Consider the following 15,139-nt stretch of genomic DNA (forward strand, 5'->3'; position numbering starts at 1 on the left):
GGCTAAACTCATGTATGTTTGAGGTCTTTAGATAGCAGGAACTATAGGTAAACAATAGCAGTTGTTTTTTCTTTCAATTAACCCTCCCTGCGAAATCCTTAAACATCTTTTCCACAAAAGGGCTGGGGAGGAACAGATTCCCCAGAACTACTTTCCAGCCTTTGTTTTTGTGCTCTCTCAGAATCTGGCCAGCAAACACTGGGTTGAGACCCAGGTGTAGTGCCCAGTCGCAAGTTATGAAAGTCCTCAATCTTCAAATGAGTTGTTCTCTCACATAAGTACAAACAGTATATATCAAGCGCTTGGAAGACAGCAACGAACAGAAACATTATGTTTCACCTGTTTTACAGTCCACAGTAGATTCAATTGCTTTATTTGTATTCACTTCCGTTACAGCAGGATGGTTTGTTGTGAGTAAACTGAGTGGGACAGTGTTGCTGGCAGCACGTAAAGAAGGTTTTAGGGAGCCTTCTCCCAACGGAGGTAACGTTCGCACCATTCGACAAAACTGTTCTGGAGATTTTTCCTTAAAAAAATTTTTTTTAAGAAAGTGTTGAGAACATTCTGAGACTGATAAGAGAAAATCACCTTCTCATACTTTAATTACAATATTTGCTAGAGGAAAATACTGTAATTAAGTATGATAAAAGCTGTTTGTACTCTTCAATTATTTACAGTCCTAAAAAAATTGATAGGTATATTAAGCTGATGCTTTCCACACAACAGTCAAATAATTGTTCAATATCTTAAAATAAGCAACAATAAAAAAGAGCTTCCATTATGATTTTAAAAGAATGAGAGTTTATTTAATCCACAATTTAGGTACATAGAATATTTTCCCTTTATTTTGTATTTATCTACATTCTGTAGAATGGAAACTGGATTTCAAAATTCAAAGGTATCAAAAGGGCACAATGGCCTTCAAGGGATATATCTTTTTAATATTAAACTAATGGTAATTTGAACAGGTCAAAATTCATAAGTTCGCACATTTCTACACTCATTTCAAATGTAAGAATCTGTAGAAATATAATATATGTTTCATTACGATACATAATAATAGCATCAGAGCTTAGCATAAACAAAACTTGGAAGCTGGTTTCTGAAGAAAAATGGGCTTGTGTGATTTCCTGTTTCTTCATGATGTATAAAGAAGGCATGAAAAGTTTCTCCTCCCCAACGCTAAAGTCATCCCCTTTTTCTTTTCCTGGTTTTTACATTATAAATTCAAATGTTCTCTACACTGTTTCTCCCCATCCCCCATAAGACACTATGGACAACTGGAGAACTGGTGGTTTTATGACACCACAGATATCAAGGAAGCAAAACCTTATTACTTAAGAGGAAGTAATTTTTATTCAGGTTAACAAAACAAAAACCAAACACCAATTTAACTCACACATTAGATAAACAGACAAGAAATCTCCTAATTTACTTCTCAGGGGCCTCCAAAGGAAGCCCCTGGAAAAACAGGGAAGGTGAGATTCAACATTCCTGATATCTCTAAAGAGAGGAACAAAAAGCAGCAGGCTCTTACACATTGTTAAATTTCAGGCCTCTACAGATCATAAAAAAGCAAAACAGGGCAATTACCCATTTTTTCCCCATCATCAAGTAAGAAGAGGTTACTCATCTTGTGCAGTAACTGGAGTTCTTCCAGATGTGTGTCACTGTGGGTGCTCCACGTCAGGTGTGCCTGCACCCTGCACCTTTGACTGGAGATTTTGGTTGCAATGCCTGTTCAGCCTGCACATGCATCCTACACATCCTTCTGCCCCACATTCAGGCTATACGGGGCTGCAAAAGTGAATCACCCTCAGTTCCTTCTCTACCATAAAGTCCCACCAGGGAGACGCCAAAGCAGAAGGGAAGGAGGGCAGCTAGTGGAGCACTTACAGGGACACACATCTCAAAGAACTCCAGTTACTACATAGGGTGAATAACCTCTCCTCCTTCAATTAGTGTTCCTGTGAATGTTCCACTTCAGGTGACTCCCAAGCAGCACCCCGTGAGGAGGCAGGAGATTAAGAGCAGAGGAAAGAACTGCATTGTCTACTGCAGCATCTGATCTTGCAGCAGGAACGAAGGCATAATGGTTAGAAAAAGCATGAACAAAGGACTATGTTGATGCTCTACAGATCTCTGCAACTGGTATGACTTTAAGTAAGGCTACAGATTCTATATAGTGCTCTTATGGAATGTGCTATCACTCTCGAAGGAGGCTGAACCCGAGTTTGGTTGTAACAGACCTTAATACAGCCAGAGATCCACTTTGATAACCTTCTGTTTGAAAATTACCGATGCCCTGTTTCTGTCTGCAATGGATACAAACAATCTAGATCTAAACAGCCTGGTCCTAGCTAGATAAAAGGCTAATACCCTCCTAACATTTAGGATACAGAATATAGCTTCCTGACTCTGATGTGGTTTGGGGTGGGGGGAGGGGGGGAAACAGGAGATAAATAGTTTAATATGAAATTCTGATGACACCTTTGGTAAAAATCTTGGAAGGGGCCACAGCACACTTTGTCTCTGGTGAATACCATAAATGGGGAGTCTGCCATTAAAGCCCTCAATTCTCCAACCCCGAAGGCAGACATGATGGCCACCAGAAAAGCTATCTTAATTGATAAATTTAATAAAGAACACACAGCTAGTGGCTCAAAAGGATGTTTCATGAGGCAATTAAGAACTAGGTTCAGGTCCCAGCTGGGACTAATATCTCTGATTTGAGGGGAGAGATCCGATAAACCTCTTAGGAATCTTGCCATGATTGGGTGAGCGAAGACCAAAAAAAATCCTTATGGATAAAGTGAATTGAAGCTAAGTGGACCCTAATGGAATTCACAGAAAATCCTGATGTTTTCAATTCCAACAGGTAATCCAATACCATGGGAAGAGAACAGTGAGTCCTTAATGTTACACCAAAGATGATATTTTCATTTCAGGAGGTAAGTATTTCTTGTAGATTTTTTTCTACTATCTAATACAGTGCTCCTCACTATTTTTGAAGTGGGGGCCACTTTGGAAAAAAACCTTCAATGTGAGAGCCACATCAACTACTAAATTAACACATTGCTTCCTATTCCTTAATGATGTAATGTTACAGAGCCACTCGTGTAACTAAAACAAAGTCTACTTGTACAATAAAACGATACTCCTTTTATAAAATAATAACCAGGAAAATATAAGGAATTAAAAAGGCACCTATGCGAGTAAACTTTTTAAGAGCGGAATAATGCAAAACTTACTTTAAAAACTGGATGAGTGAAAGTGTGCTTGTTCCTCCTTGACTTTGTTTATGCAGTATTTGTAATCTGTCATCGCAATCCTAGTAAAGCAGTCCAAATGTTCGTTGGTCAATTTATTCCTCTGTTTTCTTTTCACCCCTCTGGCTGCGGGGTGGGGCTGGGGATAAGGGGTTCAAGGTGCAGGAGGGGGCTCAGGGCTGGGGCAGAGGGTTGGGGGTCTGAGGGCTCTGGCTGGGGGTACGGGCTCTGAGGTGGGGCCGGGGATGAGGCATTTGAGGCGCAGGTAGGCTGCCCCGGGGCTAGGGCTAGAGGAATCCCCCCAGCCCTCTCCCTGCTGACAGCAGCTAGCTCCGGGGAAGGGACTTCTCCCCCCCCGCTGGCAGGCAGCCCGGAGCTCTGGGAGAGGGGCCTCTCTCCCCCCTCTGGCAGCAGGGAGCTCCGGGGCCTGGGGGAGAGGCCCACAGCAGCCCTGCAAGCCCCAACTTGATCCCCTCCCCAGTTCCTGCCCAGCCTCACCTCTCTCCTCTCCAGGTCGCTGCTGCATGGCCCTTTAGAGCTGCTGCATGGCTATTTATAGCCTGCTGCGCAGCCGTGCAGCTTAGAGGAATTTAGCAAGCCACACTTAGGATCGATGGGAGTCACCACTGGCTCACAGGCCTTGCAATGAAGAACACTGATCTAATAAAACGTGTTGTACTTCTGATGAACAGGATATCTCTACTTCAGAAAACCTTTGAGGAACCATACTTGGAGCCTCAGAATCTGCAGGTTGGGGTGAAGTGTTTAACTGGCATGCTGAGTCAGCAGATGAGAACTGACTGGAAGATGCTATGGAGCACCAGAGTTGAGTCTAATTAGACAGGGATCCAAAACTTGTTTGAATAACGCTGGTGCAAGCACTATTAACCTGGCCTGATCTTGTGTGACCTTGTTGAGAACCTTCAACAACAACAGTGTCTGTGGATAAGCGTAGAGAAGATCCCTTGTCCATTAAATGAAAAAAGTGTCTCCTATGGGCTGGGGACTGAGACCCCTCTGGAGCAATACTTGATGCATTTTGCATTGGCTGCTGTTGCAAACAGGTGAGCCTCTGGGAACCCTCAAGCTATGAATACTGTGTCAAGGACTCAAGAGTCCAGTTATCAATCGTAATTTAGAAAGAAATCTCTGCTGAGGTCATCTGCCATGGTATTCTGAATACCAGGGAGGAAAGAAACTGCAATGACTATCTGGTTGGCTATGCACCAATGCCAGAGTTTTGATCACTTCAGCACAGAGATGGGGAATGTGCTCCTCCCTGACAGTTGATATAGTACATGTATTTCACATTGTCTGTCATTATCTTTACTGACTTGACTCTGATTAAAGCATAGGCCAGCAATTCTGACCACTCTCAATTACAGACAATTGATGAGGAGAAGCTGCTCTTGTAGTGAGCATTTGCCTTGTATCTTCTGAGGTCCCAGATGTATCCCCCTACCCAACACTGAATCATCTGACATTATCATTATGGTAGGAGGGTACTGTGCAGGTTTTGGTCAGGTCCTTCAACCAGTTGAATGACCATAGAACCCATTGGGGAACAGACACTAATCTTCCCTTAATGTGCTTGCTTGATTTGTAAGCCATTCAAAGCCATCCAGGGAGACTTCGGAAATGTAATCTGGCATGTTGCATTACAAAGACGCAAACTGATGTGTGCCCCAGCAGTTGATGACAATCTCTTACTGTTACTTGAGGACTGCCATGAATCCTTGAGATAAGACTCAGTGCAAGATATCTGCTGGAAGAGACGCATGTTCTGCCTGTCACTGCATCCATGCAAGCTCCTATGATATCTAGATACTGTACTGGAGTCAAAACAGACTTAGAGGTTGAGTTGAAGGCCCAGGCTGTGGAACAGAGAACACGTCATCTTTACAGCCACCAACACTTCCTGATAAGATCTGCCCCAATCAACAAATCGTCCAGATACGGGGAAATTATTATACCCAGACAACGTAGGTGGGTGGCAACTACCACCAGAATTTTTGAGAATACCCTGGAGCAGAAGATAGCCTGAAAGGGAGCATGTGATATTCGTAAGTGTTTGTTGTTGATTAGAAAATGAAGAAACCTCTTGTATGAAAGGTGAATAGCGACATGAAAACGTGTCTTGTAGGTCAAGAGTCACAAATCTTGGCTTCCTGGCCAGGGGCTCAGATGATCTATGGTAAGTTGAATTGGGGGCTGGGCATGATCTTTGTGCCCTCTGAGACTTACTAAAACTCTTATTTACAGGCGTATAAATCAGGATCTCAGCATGGCTTTCGAGTCCTTTAAAATGTGGAAAGATGTATCCATTGAGTCCGCAAAGAGCTTGTGAATATCAAAGGGAAGGTCCTCAGTGGTACTCTGGACCTCTCTTGGGAAGCTTTACAACAGCTGCAGCCCAAGACGCTTTTCTCAGACTGTGCTGCAGTATCTGAAGCATCCAAGGAGACCTGGAGCAATGTTTTTGCCAGGAGCTGACCCTCTTGAATAATGACCTTAAATTGGTCACAATGTTTCTCTGCCAGATGATCAATAAAGGAATTAAATTTGTTGTAATTCAAATAGGCATACTTCGCCATGAGCACCTGATGGTTCACTATTCTAAAATGAAGTGTGGCTGAAGATTTATGGCCAAAAAGATAGCGCTTCTTGTGGTCCTTGCTGTATGGGGTGGACTTTGAGATATATTGTTTGCCCCATTCATTAACAGACTTCACTACCAGAGAATTTGGCACTAGGTGAGAAAATAGAAATTATGATTTCCTGGAAGGGACATAATACTTTTTAATCCACCTTCTTGCGGATAAGCAGTGTGGTAGCTGGGGTTTGCCAAACCGTCTTAGCAGGTTCCATAAGAGCTTTGTTGACCGGAATGACAATCCTCAAGAATTTTGACATAGGTAAAATATGTAGGAGTTTATGGTGTGACTCCTGAACTGTGTGTCAGCAATTTCATCAGTTCCTGCAACTACCTGAAGTCATCTGCCAGAGAAGATGGTGGAGACATCACAACTTCTTCAGACGATGAGGAGAAAATATTTGTAAGAGGTGTTACCTCCTTGTCTGCCCTTGATTCCAACTCCACAAAGCTTCTCTCCCCTGGCATTCATGGTGCCACAGGTGGTTGGGGAATGTACTCTTCTTTGCTTCCTTCGGTGGTGTGATAACTTCATCACAAAACTGTTGACAGAATGCCCATAGCTCCCAACAAGGCCTCTGGTGGGGGGGCATATGGGATAGGTGGAGGCAACCATCTCTCTTCTTGTCATATGGGTGTCCTTTGAGGTCTATCCTCCTCCAATGCCTCAGTGTAGGAGAGGCAGCAATGTGTTCTAGAGTAGACAGGGGAAGCCTGTTCTGAAATTTGAGAGTCAGAGGAGTCCTCTTCAACATATCCAAGAGGGGGAGGAGGGAAAATAACTGTTCTGCTTGTGTTGTAAACGAGGGTGAGTATGATATTCTAGATGATGGATGGGGTCAGTGACCAAGTAAATCTTGATGAGGGTAAACCCCCGATACCAGTTAGCAGAGGAGATTCTGACTCTGAAGATACTAGAAGATCCTTAGAGTATCTAAATTCTATGGCATCAACGACAGGCCCAAGCAAGAACCTGTGGAGGACAGCTTCGGTACTGATGTAGCTAGCACCAAGTGCTTGGCATGGGAATGAGTAGACTCTAATTACACCAGTCAAGCAGTCTTCAGTAGCAAAGACTTCCAAGTGGCCGGTACCAACTGATGTTCAGGGATGAGACTAAAATTCTTCTCGGAAGAGTGTCTATGGCTCTGGGTATGATACCCGAGTTCGGTACTGAGTCTGTCTTTGAGGACTGACTCCTTGAAACAGTCTTCGCAGTACCGGAATCACTTAGACCCTGCATGATACTCCCCTGGGGACCTGAGGTCTACATAGCCTTCTTGTGCACCACTGACCAAGACTGTCTCAGAGATTTACTCTTTATCTCTTTCTGAATAGAGGCAGATGTCAAGGCTACCTTTGCTGAGGTCTTTGGTGCCATAGATGCAATCAGTGCCATGATACTGCCTACATCTCTATCGACCTCCAGTGACCAGGATATTGATGTGGATGGGGCACAAGCTGTTCTGGGACATCTATATACAGGGTTGTCTTCCGCCCTGGATCTGAAGCAAGTTTTAGGGCTTGCTCCATCATCAGGAGTTTAAACTTGATCTCCCTATTTTTTCAGGATCTATCATTGAAGGAAGTGCAGATTATGCACTTACTGGGAATATGAGTATCTCACAAACAACGAAGGCACTGAGAATGCCTGATTGGGACAGCCTCACAGCAACAGAGGCACCTTTTAAATCCTGGGGAACCTGGATTACCCAAGCAAAATAACAAAAAATGACCCCTAAATAGGGAAAGATTTTACAACAATATTTTTTTTTTAAGAGAAAGGAAAAGAAAAAAGGGAACTACAAACACTATAAAATAACTAACTACATACAACGGCCTGGTCTACACTATGAGTTTAGGTTGAATTTAGCAGCGTTAAATCGAATTAACCCTGCACCCGTCCACACAACTAAGCCATTTTTGTCAACATAAAGGGCTCTTAAAATCGATTTCTGTACTCCTCCCCGACGAGGGGAGTAGCACTGAAATCGACATTGCCGGTTTGAATTAGGGTTAGTGTGGACGCAATTCAACGATATTGGCCTCCGGGAGCTATCCCACAGTGCACCATTGTGACCGCTCTGGATAGCAATCTGAACTCAGATGCACTGGCCAGGAAGACAGGAAAAGCCCCGCGAACTTTTGAATTTCATTTCCTGTTTGCCGACCGTGGAGCGCTGATCAGCACAGGTGACCATCAGCTCCCTAAGAGCTCCAGCATGGACCGTACGGGAGATACTGAATCTGATCTCTGTATGGGGAGATGAATCTGTTCTATCAGAACTCCGTTCCAAAAGATGAAATGCCAAAACATTTGAAAAAATCTCCAAGGTCATGATGGACAGAGGCCACAACAGGGACTCAACACAGTGCTGCGTGAAACTTAAAGAGCTGAGACAAGCGTACCAGAAAGCCAAAGAATCAAATGGACGCTCACTGAGGGAGGGGCGACTGACGACTGTAGCTATCCTACAGTTCCCGCACTCTCCGAAAACCATTTGAATTCTGGGTTGAGCTCCCAATGCCTGAAGGGTCAAAAATATAGTAGCGGGTGGTTCAGGGTATATGTCGTCAGCCCCCTCTCCCCCCCCCCACTCTGTGAAAGCAAAGGGGAAAAAATCGTTTCTTGCCTTTTTTCACTGTCACCATATGTCTACTGGATGCTGCTGGCAGACGCGGTGCTGCAGCGCTACACAGCAGCATCTCCTTGCCTTGCCTTGCGGACGGCAGACGGTGCAGTATGACTGATAACCGTCATCGTCGTCCCGTGGGTGCTCCTGGCTGGCCTTGGTGAGGTCGGTCGGGGGCTCCTGGACAAAAATGGGAATGACTCCAGGTCATTCTCTTCTTTAAGTTTTGTGTAATGGAGATTCAGTCCTGCCTGGAATATCATGCCATCTGGAGGCTTCTGCCTCAGGCTGCTCTCCCAGGCGGAAACACCGCGCGGTCACACCTACCCCAGCCTACACCTTGCTCCAAGGGCTCACAATCAGATACTTAGACCTCTACATTTTGCTGCAAATAAAAAAATTAAGCTGCCGTTTAGAACTGTCCCCCAACATACAGATCCTGGGACATTTTGTATTTTACCAGTGTCAACCAAAGGCCCACACACAAATGGAGATTCAGTCCTGCCTGTGCTTCTATCCTAGTCCTTATCACAGATTCCCATTTTCAGCTATAGACTGAGCAAGTGCAGAATGGTGGTGCACTCTACTTCGCTGTAAGCCAACCGCCCTCCCCTTCCCTCCCCCCGCCCTTTGATCTCTGCTTGCAGAGGCAATAAAGTATGTGTTGTTTCAAATTCATGCATTCTTTATTACTTCATCACACGAATGGGGGGATAACTGCCAAGGTAGCCCGGGAGGGGTAGGGGAGGAGGGAAGCAACGGGTGGGGTTGTTGTAGGGGCACCCCCTAGAATGGCATGCAGCTCATCATTTCTGCGGGATGTCTGGGGCTCTGACCCGGAGCGGCCGTTTGCCTCTCTGGTCCTTTAGTAGGCTTGCCTGATATTCTAGGCAGGACTGACTCTCCATTAGACAAAACTTAAAGAAGAGAATGACCTGGGGAGTCATTCCCATTTTTGTCCAGGCGCCCCCGACCGACCTCACCAAGGCCGGCCAGGAGCACCCATGACAGCAGCAGACGGTACAGTATGGCTAGTAACCGTCTTTGCTAACTTGCAAAGGCAAGGGGATGCTGCTGTGTAGTGCTGCAGTACCGCGTCTGTCAGCAGCATCCAGTAGACATACGGTGACAGTGAAAAAAGGCTGAACGGGCTCCATGGTTGCCGTGCTATGGCGTCTGCCCGAGCAATCCAGGGAAAAGGGCGCGAAATGATTGTCTGCCGTTGCTTTCACGGAGGAAGGATTGACTGACGACATTTACCCATAACCACCCGCGGCAAATTTTTGGCCCCATCAGGCATTGGGATCTCAACCCAGAATTCCAATGGGCGGGGGAGACTGCGGGAACTATGGGATAGCTACGCACAGTGCAACGCTCCAGAAGTCGACGCTAGCCTTGGCACATGGACGCACACCGCCGAATTAATGTGCTTAGTGTGGCCGCATGCACTCAACTTTATACAATTGGTTGCCAAAAATCAAATTCTGTAAATTCGGAGTAATCCCGTAGTGTAGACATACCCTAACTAACTGCTGAATAATAAAGAGAACAGGCACACAGTAGACACTGTCTCAGGCTGAAGGCAGTTGAGAAGGAACTGAGGACAGTTTGTCTGCACAGCCCCATATAGCCTTGCTGCAAGGCACAAGGATGTGTGGGGCACCTGAATAGGCACTGTTACCAAAATCTCCCATTAAAGGTGCAGGGTGCAGGCACACCTGAAGTGGAGCACTCACAGGAACATTACTCAAAGAAGAACCTTGAAATACAAACATTTATTTCAAAGAGGGATATTTATCTGGTGAGTGTAAGCTATAAATTTAAATTTTTTTAAAAAGTCTCTTTTCTTGTAAAAAATCATGGAAACTTAATAAATGTCAGAAATAGTTAGCTCTGAATTTACCCTCTCTCTCCGTCGCATTCGAGCCGATAACGTTCTCTGCAAGGTGTTAGTTACTAATGAATCACCACCCAGTTTAGAGATTGTAGCAGCCAAACAGTTTTCACGTAAATCTTCATGTGTTTCTTCAGACCCTTTAGGCCTTGGAGTGGCAAAAACTAGCATGTGACAGCCACCACAAGCAACCTACAGTGTAAACACAAAAAGGATCTCATTGACCTGCATTCATCTTCTGGACCAAGGACTAAGAAACATGTTAGAAGCTCCAAATGTTTTGCTCCACACTTAGTTACAGACTTCAGTATGTTAGAGTACAAACTGTAATCACTGATGTTTAAAAAATATAATGGATCGAAACTTTTTAAGTACAATATATTGTAAAACAGAATAAAACTAGCCAACTCTCCAGAAGCAAGCAACAAATTCTGCATCAATTTTCAAAGGAGTTTAGTAAATCATTTTGATGTTAGCCAATATTACATATACACAATGTTACCATCTCTTGCAAACTACCACAAGTCTCATAATATCTGATGTTTTATCTAGAGCCCTAGCCAGTATGGAAGACAAGTTATTACATGAGAATCTCAGCTTTCTTTTTAAAAAAAAGTTTCTATCCCTCATAGTTGTAGAGAAAAGCTTGAAAACATGACCCAAGTGGCATGTTGATGGCCCAAAAAACAGAAGCAAATAAAAAGAATCCAAAATGGGTTTTTTTGTTTTGTTTTGTTTAATTGATCTTTTGGGGCCTGACTCAGTTTCTGAATGTTTGGAGCTAGCATTACAGCAATTTTCTTCAATACCAGCAGGAAGACTAAAACAATAACCTAAAAGAACAATATTGCCTCTCTTTTCTCATCATGTTTGGATTAAAAAATGAATACATTTTCATTTTATTAAACTTTTGTAAATAACCTACATTATAAATAATCTTGGATATTAAAGTGATATACACCAGGTGGTTTAGGTCCACACATTGGGATGGAAGGCTATTCCTAAAACTAAAACTACCAAAATGTTTAAAAGTTTTTTGTTTGAAATGTATAGATTCCTTTGAAGTGTTTGCAACCTAAACATTGCCGTGTTGTGGAAGTGCACAACAATCTGAAAGAAAAATGGACTAGTCTATTTTTATGGTCCAAACTGACCACAGAGCGAGAAGTGAAGCAGCAGAATGGGAAGCGGTAAATAAAACAAAACATTTTAACATTCTTTCAGTATTAATCTACAGTATTAATACTATAAGGAAATACTATAAATATGATTTTAAACTGTCAGATTTCCCTTAATAAGGTATGTTTATAAAGTATATGCATTTCAAAGTTTGAGAAAAGAGAGCAAAGCAAAGCCTTACCAAATAGACTGCAAACTTCAAGAAATTAGAACATAAGGTGGGTATGAATTGATTAGTAAAATTCTCTTCTCCAAGTCCTAACTTGCCATGCCGTCCATCTCCAAAAGTAAACATAAGGCCATTGTCTACATGGAAAAAGAAACATGTAGAAGGTGCATTAAAAGCACATGACAAAATTGTTATAAGAGTAGAATTAAATATATTTTGAAAGCAAGGTATATTTCATTTTCAAAAATCAAATATGAACAGAGATTTGTATGATTTTTAAACTACTGAATATGGTCCAGAAGATAAATACGTTTTCAGACAAAAGTATTGACTGGGATTGTTAGTCTAGGTAACCAAAAAATAAAACACTAAGAAAAAATACAATACAACTGTATAGCAAAACTGAGACTCATGCAAGAGTGTCAGGCAGGAGTTTGTGAGGCTACAGCTTCCTTAAGAGGTAGTGTGGTCTACAGGAATAACTATGTACGGAAAGTCAAAAACAGAATTCCTAAACTCCAATCTGGCTCTCCCACTGACAGCTGGATGGCCTTGGGCAGTCACTTAACCTTAAATTAAATCTGCATGTTTGTTCCTCACTGTGCTCATTTTATAATAAAAAAAATCCATATCATAAATGATAATACATTATCATTTTAAGTACATTTCAGAAGTTTCAGCATACATACCTGCTATTACAGCTGTATGATTTTCCCCACATGCAATGTTACATATTTTATGCCTCTTCAGATGTTCCACTGCCTTTGGTACCGAGGTTTCAAAAATAAATGTACCATGTCCAAGTTGCCCATATTGTCCAAGGCCAAAGGTATATACATCTGTTTCTGAAAATTGTACATGGAAAGTAAACAAACAGTTAATTATAATTATAATCTTCCCACTACTAGCAAAACAGAAATCAAATCACACTCCAACTTTATGAAAAAAAGTTTTATGTTTTATCAATTCATAAAGTGTAATCACAATGAAAGAGAAAAATCAAAAGAAACATGAAATGAAAAACCACCCTTCCTCCGAAAGATTTAACTAAACATATAGAAAATAAACTGGTACGAGCTGCTACATATTTTGTTTCATGGCGTATTTGCAAAATAAGCTATTGACTAAATGCACATGTGAAAATAAGCCAATGAAAATTATACAATGTTATATATTACAGCTGAGATCAACACAAGCCCACAATTATTAAAAAAATTCATTATGTATATTTTCCTCTTCAATAGCCTACTCTTAAACTTCCTGCCACATATAAAAATCGATTATGTATGATGATCCAAATCTTTGCAGGTCTGGTATTGCTGAAATATTAAAAACACTGACAATGTTGTTATTGCAATGTATCTGGAAACTCCAGGCTTAATTTTCCTCTTCATATTCATTATCCATACAACCACCAGCAGGTGTCAGGAACATTTGCTTTTAGAACATTTCTCTCTGTTCAAGAATCAAGGTCATTCAGATGGCAAGGTTACATTCAGCAGCTAAATAAAAGCATTTAAAAATAGTTTTATGTTTGCATATGTTGAAAATATCTGATGATTTTTTTAAGTGGAAGTAAAGGAGCCACACATCTCGCTACCAAAAGAAAGAGAGAACTCAAGACTTCTGAATGGAAGTGAATATGTCTGAATGTACATTGTACTCCCACAGGAAATCAAACTTAAGTAGAAGTCACACTGCACACCAGCAGGGCGAGTAGGTGCTCCTCCCACTTGTGGGGTAAAAGCCAGACTGCAGCACCAGGGCAGGAATGTCTCCTACCCACGGAGGTAGACGCCACGCCATAGCACCAGAAGCAGGAGAAGCACAAGCTCCTCCCACCCCTGGGGAGGATGCCAGGCCGTCACAACAGCCATCTACGTACAGTAACTGAACGCTTTTTTGCTGCATTCTCTGAGGAGCAATAAACTGGTAGCACATTTAAACACAAATCACACATTACATTTACTCCAGCGCTATCTCCCAACCACTCTCCCACCTTTATCTTGTCTCTCTTGTGGGAGAAGAAGAGGGATGGGAAGAAAATAGAAGTGGAGCAGACCCAGCATTACTAGTCCAACATATTCATTGACTTTAATTGCAACTTCAGGTCAACAAAGAATATAGTAACACAAAGCTGCAAAAAAGTATTTCTGCTTACAGGATATCTTTTCCCCTCATCGTTCTTTTAAAACAGTTTTAAGGGTCACTTCTGCAAAATCAAAAGACCATGAAATATAAAGAGTGAGACTTTTTTTTAAGTATGCAGAATATTTTGTAAAATTATCTTCCTACTAAATTTAATATTAAAGCTCCCTCTGCTGGAAGATTCAGTGCTAGGAAAAATATCCAGAAAGGGATTGCTAACAAGTAAAGTAAAATAAGAAATCAGAAAGATCCCTTAATTCCAATTAATGGAAGAATAACTGATAGATACCTAGACTTCCCAGCTACGAATACAGATTGTTCTTGAAGCAGATACTTTCTTTAGCCAGAACTGAAGTCTCGCCCTCAATTTGGCAAATGGATTTCCCAGGATGCATGATGCCATAAATTCTACTAGCCTTAGGAACATTCAAATATGTCTTGAAATTTCTCTGGAGACAAATAGACCTTTGTCATCCTTGCTCTGATGAACATAATGAGTTTAAGTGAAGTTGGATGTTTATCATATTGTTTGCTAAGTCTAAACCAAGGTATGGAACATACTCTTCTCTAAGGCAATTTAAGCCTCTATGAACATCTGTGCTTTCAGTAGTCAGTTGCCATGGAATGAGAAAAAAAGAATGCACTGCTTTCTCAAGTGAGTTGCCACCACAGCAAGGCATTTGCTAAAGACCAAGGATGCAAAAGAAAAATCAAATACAGGTAATGATCCTCTCCAACACAGAAAAGAAGGTATTTTCTGTGAGCAGTCTTTATGGAATACATAGAAACAAGAGGGTAATCCTCCCTTAGATTTGTAATGCAATTATTGAGGCCAAGGCCACTATTCTGAATTTTCAGAGTGCTTGAGCCTATAATAGAAGATACGTCCCAAAAAACCCAACCAAACAAAAACCATTAGGGCTCAGGAAGCATTGGAAACAGCATCTCTGTCTCTGATACTGCTAAGGAACCACTTCTGTTACTCTACTCGAGATAGAGAGTGTTACGACTACATCCCTCTCAGCAGTTTCTCATGAAAGGGCTCCCTGTAAAGGGATGATAAAGGGAAGAAGTTTCGGTGGCTAGAGTGCAAAGGCATAGCAAAACTGTTCCAAACTATCTTGAGCACTTACTGTTGGACATGATTCCATTCCATGCCACCACAACAGAATACAGATGGTCCCCTCCAAAACT

The 15,139-nt window shown here is 42.1% G+C and overlaps 1 protein-coding gene across 1 annotated transcript in view; it reads right to left on the bottom strand.

Moving 5' to 3' along the window:
- LOC112104190 (X-linked retinitis pigmentosa GTPase regulator) overlaps positions 1-15,139 on the bottom strand; it is a 96,149-nt gene that overhangs the window by 47,284 nt on the left and 33,726 nt on the right. Inside the window, exons 8-11 of the mRNA XM_026650003.1 lie at positions 12,487-12,642; positions 11,810-11,934; positions 10,459-10,641; positions 340-526 (exon numbers count right to left, since the gene is read on the bottom strand). Coding sequence (XP_026505788.1) covers positions 340-526; positions 10,459-10,641; positions 11,810-11,934; positions 12,487-12,642 — 651 coding nt within the window. The remainder of the gene's footprint in view (positions 1-339; positions 527-10,458; positions 10,642-11,809; positions 11,935-12,486; positions 12,643-15,139) is intronic.

The sequence above is a fragment of the Terrapene carolina genome, unplaced genomic scaffold (assembly GCF_002925995.2).
Source record: "Terrapene carolina triunguis isolate 2854851 unplaced genomic scaffold, T_m_triunguis-2.0 Scaffold24, whole genome shotgun sequence".
In the NCBI taxonomy this organism is placed as follows: Eukaryota; Metazoa; Chordata; order Testudines; family Emydidae; genus Terrapene; species Terrapene triunguis.